General features: G+C 36.3%; 1 protein-coding gene and 1 long non-coding RNA gene across 2 annotated transcripts; both read left to right on the top strand.

Moving 5' to 3' along the window:
* Positions 1 to 206: 206 nt before the first annotated feature.
* LOC133315161 (stress response protein NST1-like) lies at positions 207 to 4,444 on the top strand. The gene is given in 5 exon segments (XM_061516731.1): positions 207 to 243; positions 246 to 1,405; positions 1,870 to 1,983; positions 2,196 to 2,345; positions 3,947 to 4,444. Coding segments are annotated over 5 exon segments (1,608 nt in total). The 3' UTR covers positions 4,094 to 4,444.
* An 878-nt stretch (positions 4,445 to 5,322) lies between these two features.
* On the top strand, positions 5,323 to 7,834 carry LOC133315162 (uncharacterized). The gene is made up of 3 exons (XR_009752039.1): positions 5,323 to 5,577; positions 6,496 to 6,584; positions 7,659 to 7,834. It is a non-coding gene; the product is annotated as an uncharacterized LOC133315162 (long non-coding RNA).
* Positions 7,835 to 8,202: the final 368 nt, after the last annotated feature.

Genomic DNA, 8,202 nt, shown 5'->3' with positions numbered 1-8,202 from the left:
ATTATAATAAATGCGAATAAAATGCTATTTTGGGATAATTGGAGCTTATACAGATGCATAATGTATGGTGATTCCTTTAATGTCTTTATAGTAGTTTTTGATTGGACAAATATTTATATGCTTCTCTTTTTGTTGTCTTTGATGGTGAAGATTTTTTGCAGAATTATTATATCCGCGTGATTCCTGCTTTGCTGGTGTAGTGAGTGATGGGAAAACGTGTCTTAAGAGAGAACTTTCAACCCCAGACTCAAAAAAAACTGTTCAGGGGAAAGGGAATTTAAAAAATACTGTTTTCATTGACGTAGACAGTTATCAGGGTGATGATATGATAATCATAGATTTGTCTGAGTTTGGGCCACAATTTCATGGGTCCAGTGTGCCAAGTAGAGACAGAACATATACGCCTCAGAGGGTTATCAGCATTGATGACGATGATGATGACGCCGATGATGAAAGTGATGCTGCAACCCATCATGGAATCATTTCTGAAGGAGTTGAGGATTTGGACAGCGATGCCTCCTCAAGCATAAAGTTATCTCCTGCCCCAAGCTGTATGCAAAATTCTGTACACGTAGATGTAGATGATGGTCATGTCAATGAAAAGGATTCTACAAAGGATACTGGCAGAAATCGATATGGTTTAGATGGGTCTGAAAGTGAGTCACCGGAGAGTGATTGTTCTGATTGTGAACACATGGATTGTGAACAGTGGGAAAAGGTTTTGTTTGAGAGAAAGCACCATGTGTTTAATGATCAATCTTGTTATGATGAACATGCCAGTTCTTCTGGTGTCCATAGCAATATTTACGCTGATATCGAAGTAGAAAATATGAACGAACAGCATGCAGGAAACCCTGTATATTCTGGTCCCAGCAATGGTGAATTTGTCAAGGAGAATCAATCTTCCTTCTCTGTTAAGGGTGATGGTCAAGTGGATGACATTAATTTTAATCTTGGGACAGAAAATTCTTTCAAGGATTCTGATCAGCAAGTTAGGCAGGACAGTTTCAAATCTCCTGGGTCTGAATCCATAGAGGAAATGCAATCTTTGCGTCAAGGTTGTGATATTGAGCATGGAGAAAGGACAAGAGGTGAAGAATTGGATGGTAAAGAGTCTGAATGTATTGGCATGAGCCAAGAAGTACGTGAAAGGCAAGTTGACAACAATGGATCTGCATTTATGAGCAAAGATGACAATTTAGCTGAAGTGAATTTTAACTGTAGCTCTTTTGATGAAAGACATGTCAATTGTGATAGGCTTGTGTTACATGCTCAAGATGGTAATCTTACTGCTTCAAATGAGAGAGATATAATTAACAAAAGAGAAAAGCTTAAGGATACTGATGAATATAGACAAGTCATAGAAGCAGAATGGGCATCCAGGCAGAAGCAATTGCAAATTCAGGTGATACATTCATGCCACTATTTAAATATTTATGCCCTTGACTGTCTTGGCTCTTCAAACGTGTTCAGTGGTCTTGCAAGTTGAAGAGGGGCCAATTGGTGTGTAAATGCCAATTCCCTTATAGATGTCTGTTTTATTGTTTAGATCTATCTTTTCATTTTAAGCCTTTATAGTGTTTGGACTTTGGATAATTACTGGCAGTGCTGTTAAACAACCTGCATCATTCTTGTATGTTATGGTTTCTTGTATATTGTCATTATCAGCCATGAATTTGTGTCACGTCTACCAGTGCCTATGGAGTTCAATTTCTTAGTCAAAAGTGCTTTCTAAACATTGGATGTTGCTCGCCTAATTACTTTATTCTTGGTTTTATACATGCTGCTTCTTTTTTTGGGCAACTTACTGTTATGATGTCGTTAAATTTACTCCTTGAACTGAGATTATGCATACTTGTGCTTTTACAGGCAGAGGAAGCACAGAGATTACGCAAAAGAAGAAGGGCTGAAAATGAGCGCTTACTGGACATGCAAAGAAGGCAAAAAAAACGCATTGAAGAAGTGAGAGAGACACAAAAGAAGGTTGCAATTATGTCTTTAACTTACACTAAAAGTGTTTCTTATGCTAATTGTCCTTCATGTATATCTATTATTATTCGTTTACATTATAGAATTTTCTTTTCTTTTTATTATGTTTGGCCATTTGAATGCCTGCTTTCATGCTTAGTGTGGACATGATTTGAAAGTTTGTAGTAACTGATTATTTCTGTCAATCTGGCAAATAAAAAATTCAGGATGAAGAATTTATGAACATGAAAGAGCAACTGCGGGTCGAAATACAGAAGGGGCTTAATGAATTGGAGAGGCAATGCTATGATATGACATCACTGCTTCGTGGCTTAGGAATACCTGTGGGAGGAAGTTTAATCCCGTTGCCCAATGAGGCAAGTTGTGTTTATCTATTATTTTCCACTTAGATTCTGCATTTGTTTGACTGCTATGCTACAATTTTTTAATTAGTTAGTATATTTATACATTATTTAAGATGTACTTACTTTGTTTACCAAAAAAAAAGATGTACTTACTTAAACCTCTCGGTAGATTTTAAGATTTTGATAGCTAATAAAAATTTCTATGAAAAACTAATCAGCTAATACTCCTTTGACAATAGTTGTACAAAAATTCTAACCTTTTGGCAAGTTCCATGATTGCATCCATTACCTTTGCCAATGCTTTGGAGGCTATTACAACTAAACAGGGGTCCTTTGACCACTTTTGTACAAAAATCCTTTGATCACAACTTGTTATATATAAAACCATTAATGTTTGTCACACAATAGTTTAAGATTTCGTGATTGTTGGTTCATAACATGTATGAGAGTGTCTATAACTAGTAATGTAAACAAGTCGAGAAAAGATGAGCACTTGAAGCTCAAGCTTGGCTTGCGAAAGGAAAAAGATGATGCTCAAGCTTGACTCATTTATTTAAATGAGTAAAATTTGAAGTTTGGGTAATTGAGTAATTTGAAGTTTGGGCTTGACTTGCTTAAAATATGAAGCTTGAGCTTGGCCCATTTATATAATCGAGCCTATAGTTAAGCTTGAGCTTGTATGTTTAGTAAACTAAGCAAGCTTGATTGAGCATTTAATGGTTCGAGTTCGAATAGCTCAACTCATTTACACTGCTATCTATGACCGTATAGTCTAGAGTTGTCCTCATTCTTCTAAATAAAAAGTTAAATTTTAGTATAAGGTAGGGTGGGCTTATACATTGTCTATGTCTCGAGCCCAAATGACTTTTGCATGAGGGGGCATATTAGATATAAAACTATGGGAAAAATTACTCTCATGTTGTTGGAGAGTAGTTCTCTTTCTTACAGATCCATTGATTTTCGTGTTGCTCTCTCTCTCTCTCTTTTTTATTAGTGAGTGGGCCCCACCACATAATTGTATCTATGGTAGGAGAGAAGGTGTCTTATGTAACATGAGATTAATAAAGCCCTAAAACTATTGATGTGCCTTCACCAATAGTTTAAGTGTTTGGAATAGCTGGTTCATGACACAACTGTTCCATTCCCTAATCTTTCATGTTTTGAATTAAGGTCCTGTATTTAACATCTTTATCCATTAAAGAAACTACTTTAGGCCTCTCTAAAAAAGATTTTAAGAGCTCAATGCAAATTGAGAAAGGGGAGGGGGAGGTGAATGAGTGATGATGGTATTGTAAACTCTGATGCTTACTAGCCCGCCCGCCTTAAAGAAAAAGAAACAATTCCTAATAGAAACATAGAGCGGAGTAAAGAACCAGCAACTTGGAATTTCATTTATATTTTAAGCTTCATTTTTCCACATTTACTTTTAAGTAGTTATATTTGAGATCCCAAATTCCTCAACATCTTTAACATCAGATGTCCTTCCCTTCTCAAGATTGAGTTCATTTTTAATTCTAAAATTGATTTGTCAGCTAGTTGTGGTTCTGATCTATCCAGAGCCTTCGGTTCCGTGTTTCATGCTAATGTTTTGTTTCTGTTGATGTTCATTTCAGGTGCACGCGGCATATAAACGGGCCTTGTTAAAGTTTCATCCAGATCGTGCATCCAAAACTGACATTCAACAGCAGGTTGAAGCCGAGGAGAAGTTCAAGCTCATCTCTCGCATGAAGGAGAAGTTTTTGTTGACTTCTTGTCACTAAATGCTAACAACTGAATGGGTGCGGTGGTTGGTATTTTGATTCAAGTGACTTTGTCTGCTAGCTTTGTGTTTGTCTTAGTTTTTAATTGTTTTCGTTAGTCCCCCAAATTTTATAGACGAGAAATTGACAAGAATATGTAAAGATGTTCTCTTTTTTAAAATGCCAATTTTGGGGGATGGATAGTAATTACTATCCACCAATTACTATCCACCCGCTTCATATTTGATATTGGGTATATGTTAAGGTCACTTTAAAGAGCATAAGGGCTTTGCAGCATTCAGTGAAACAAAGTCAACATGTGTTTAGCCTATGTTGGTAAATTGGCTTTTAAGGCTACAAACCGAGTATGTTACAAGCTTCCGATCCAAGTCTTTGCTTGCTGTCCTCACACATGGCATAAGAAAATTAGCTTGTAGTGTTGTTTTACCCCTCCTATCGGGCTTCGATTAAGCTTCTGTAAATTTCAATGACCTTATTATATCTATTGTTAGAGGTGGTGGCCTCGGATTTTCTAATTGACAGACTATAGTAACTAGTGAGGGCTTCTGCTGTGGTGCAATTCCAACTGAACCCGAAGTCCCAATCCAATTATTGTCTTGACGTTTGTTACGAGATATTTTTTAGGATTTTTGAAAAACTGAGTGGTAATCATATTTATTTATGTTTTGTACAAGTTTTTTAAAAATTTGTTGGGAATTTAATTTTTTTTGAGATTTTATTTTGTGTGTAATTTTTTTTTTTTTGAAAATACCATTCAGGGAGTGGTATTTTAAGATTTTTATGATAAGGGAAAATTTAATACAATTAAACATAACATTAACAAAATTAATCCAATATTCTCAGGAATATTTTAGTTTATCAAACATCTTTTTGATAATATTCTCAGAAAATTCATCTTCCCATCATATTTTCGGGGATCATTATAATGACCCTCACATTTATTATGGATTTAATATTGAAGGATAATTACAAAGAAAAAGAAATAAAGTCACTTTTGGTGAAAAATGAGTTAAAATGACAGTTAAGAGGTAAAAAATGCGGATAAATAAAGTTATCTAAAAGTGAAAGTAAAAATAGAAACGTGACTAGAAAAATATTCTAGTCTATTGGTTAAAGTTTGGTAATGAATGGAGGTGTGTAGATAGATGAGCTTATACCCGCTAGTATAATGAATTTATATAAGTGACTCAAGGGAGTCACTGTTCCCTTCTCTTTACGGACGCGAGACAGAGAGAACGAAGGAAAGAAAATGAAAATGGAGATTTTGATTAAAATTCTTCCAAAATTCATAACTTGAGCTAGAGACCTCCAAATCACTCTGTTCCAAAGCCAAACCTGTGAGAAATTTCGAGAGGAATCTATTGGTACCAGTATTTCTGAGTGGGGTTCACTGTAGAGAGAGATCTTCTCCCCCAAAGAATTCGAATTTCATGGAAAATATGGGTTTTGATGGAGCTTGAAGCAAGCTTCTCCCTTCATTCTAGGTAAGTTCATGTTAAGAAATCTTTGTTTTCTTTGAGTTTTGAGAAAGATTGAATATAGGTTTTCATTTTAAAAATTTGGATTGATTGAGCATGTTAGAGCTTAATTCAGGTTTAGCTCATGTTGAGAAAAGTGTTTAGATGAGAATTTTAACGGTGAAAATGTATTTTGGAAAATTAAAAATACCGTATTTTTGAATAGTGTCGTATACGTGAATAGTGACGCATACATGAATAGTATTGTAGAGATGAACAGTGTCGTATATATCAATTAACGAATCTTGGATTAGAGGTGTGTGATAAGCTTGAATTTGATGGAGTAAAGCATTGAAATCATGAAGTTGGCATGATTTCCTTTATGTGCCTCTTAGCCATTTTCAAAGGAAGTATGTGCTATGAGTTACTGTTTTACAAAGCGAGCATACTTTTATGCGTGGAATGATATTCTAAGGTGTATGGACCTTCGCTTTGGTGAAATAAAAAAGAAAATAAGGTAGCTCCTTTGTATGGCCTTAAAATGAGTTTTGGCCATTTTCAAATGAGGTATATGTTCGGAGATATTGTTTCGCAAAGTGAGGACACTTATATGCGTAAAATAATTTATATAGGTGGCTAAGCTTGGGTTTAGGCACTAGACAAAGAGAAATCTTATAACTCCTTTGTAATGGGCATTTGGCCTTAAATTGGGAAAAATAGACTTTTAGGTGCTAAGAGGAGTAATGAGTGTTCTAAAGGCCTTTTGGGACTATCCTAAGACTAAGTGAATATATGGAATTTTGTGGGGATTTGTTGAACAAAGAACCACCCACTCATGACTTAATATGATTAAGTAAAAAGAAAATAAACAATAAAGTGTGTGTCTTGTATATTTACATGGCATTATATCATTTTATTGAGTTTTATGTTGAATTCCTTCTCTAGGTGTACCTAGGGACTGTGAACGTTTGGATTCTCGTGGAGTATGATAAGTAGCTTGTTCTTCAAGTAAGCAGATTGTAAAGCTCAAAGAGGTAAGCTCTATGTTTATGGGGTTCGCTCCTACTTTGTGTTCCGCCATAGTGTACGGACTGTGGTCAGGTTGTATGATATGTATGAGATATATGATATAGATGCATTCATATAGAGCTATATGATAATATGATATGTTTTGTTTTGATGTATTTACTTTGATATGTGTTAATATGATATGTTTTGTTATGATATGACTTCTGTAATATGATTTCTGTAACAATATCTGGCCATTGATTGTATAGTACCCGGATGTTCGCTTTGGGGTCCTCCCTCGGGACTGATGGTGTACACCTCTGATATGTTCTGGTTCCGCTTTGGGGTCCTCCCTCGGGAACACGTGCGTTGATTTCCGCTTGGGGTCCTCCCTTGGGAATGACTGCGTACGCCTCTGATATGTTCTGGTTCCGCTTTGGGGTCCTCCCTCGGGAACACGTGCGTTGATTTCCGCTTGGGGTCCTCCCTTGGGAATGACTGCGTACGCCTCTGATATGTTCTGGTTCCGCTTTGGGGTCCTCCCTTGGGAATGACTGCGTACGCCTCTGATATGTTCTGGTTCCGCTTGGGGTCCTCCATTGGGAACACGTGCGTTGATTTCCGCTTGGGGTCCTTCCTTGGGAATATCTGCGTACGTTTCTGATAAGATATGTGTATATGTTTTGTTTAGTTATGATATTTGATTATATGACATGTTTTATGGGATATGTATGATGATTTTGTAAATGATATTTGTTACGTACGTTGATTTCCGCTTGGGGTCATCCCTTGGGAACGATTGCGTACATCTTTGATATAACACGTTTTGTTCTGATGTGAGTATTGTGATGATTTTTGTAAAAGATATTTGTTACGTGTGTTGATTTTCGCTTGGGGTCATCCCTTGGGAATGACTGCGTTTGTCTTTGATAAGATATGTATATATGCTTTGTTCAGTTATGATAATTGCTTATATGATGTTTTGTATATTATGTATCTGACTGTCATGCAGGAAGTGAGCCCAGGGTATGGAGGGTTTTCCATAAACCTGGAGTTTACTAGAGATTCGTCTCTAACCCCGTTTGGGGATATGATTTCAGGAACACAGTTAATTGAAGAGCCTCATGGGACAAGGACACTAACCGTGGCTAGAGGTACTAGTATGAGGATGTGGAGTTCTGGGTGGTCGGATGCTACTATTTGTTTTAGACGTATTTTTGGAAAAGATGTATTGTTGCAGAGTGTTCATATTCGATACTTGTACATTTATGTATTCAGGCATGATGATATGACTATGTAGTATTCAGTTATGTTATGTATTGGATTGCATGCTATTAGACTTGTGGCACGGAGCCAAGTTCAGCATGCGCCCATAGATGGGTATCTGAGTATATTTGCATGACTGGTACTTCTGGAAATATGTATTGTTTAAACTGTCTATCAGGAACTCTTGAGTGTGGGATTGGAAAATCCCCAGTTGTCCGATTTACAGAGGTTACTCTGTCCGATTTTCGTCTCCGTAAAATAAGAATTAAATTAGAAGAAGTATGCAATGTGATATGTCATGTGAAAAAGGATTAAAGAAAAAGAAAAAGTTAGTTCGTATTTTCGTAAGTTAAGTCTTCCGCTGTTTCTGTTTGTATC

The sequence above is a fragment of the Gastrolobium bilobum genome, unplaced genomic scaffold, assembly GCF_033153095.1.
Source record: "Gastrolobium bilobum isolate Gb01-03AN ecotype WA unplaced genomic scaffold, APGP_CSIRO_Gbil_v1 utg63778, whole genome shotgun sequence".
Classification (NCBI taxonomy): domain Eukaryota; kingdom Viridiplantae; phylum Streptophyta; class Magnoliopsida; order Fabales; family Fabaceae; genus Gastrolobium; species Gastrolobium bilobum.
Note: the sequence above shows the minus strand (reverse complement) of the source record. Positions and strands in the feature narration are given on the sequence as shown.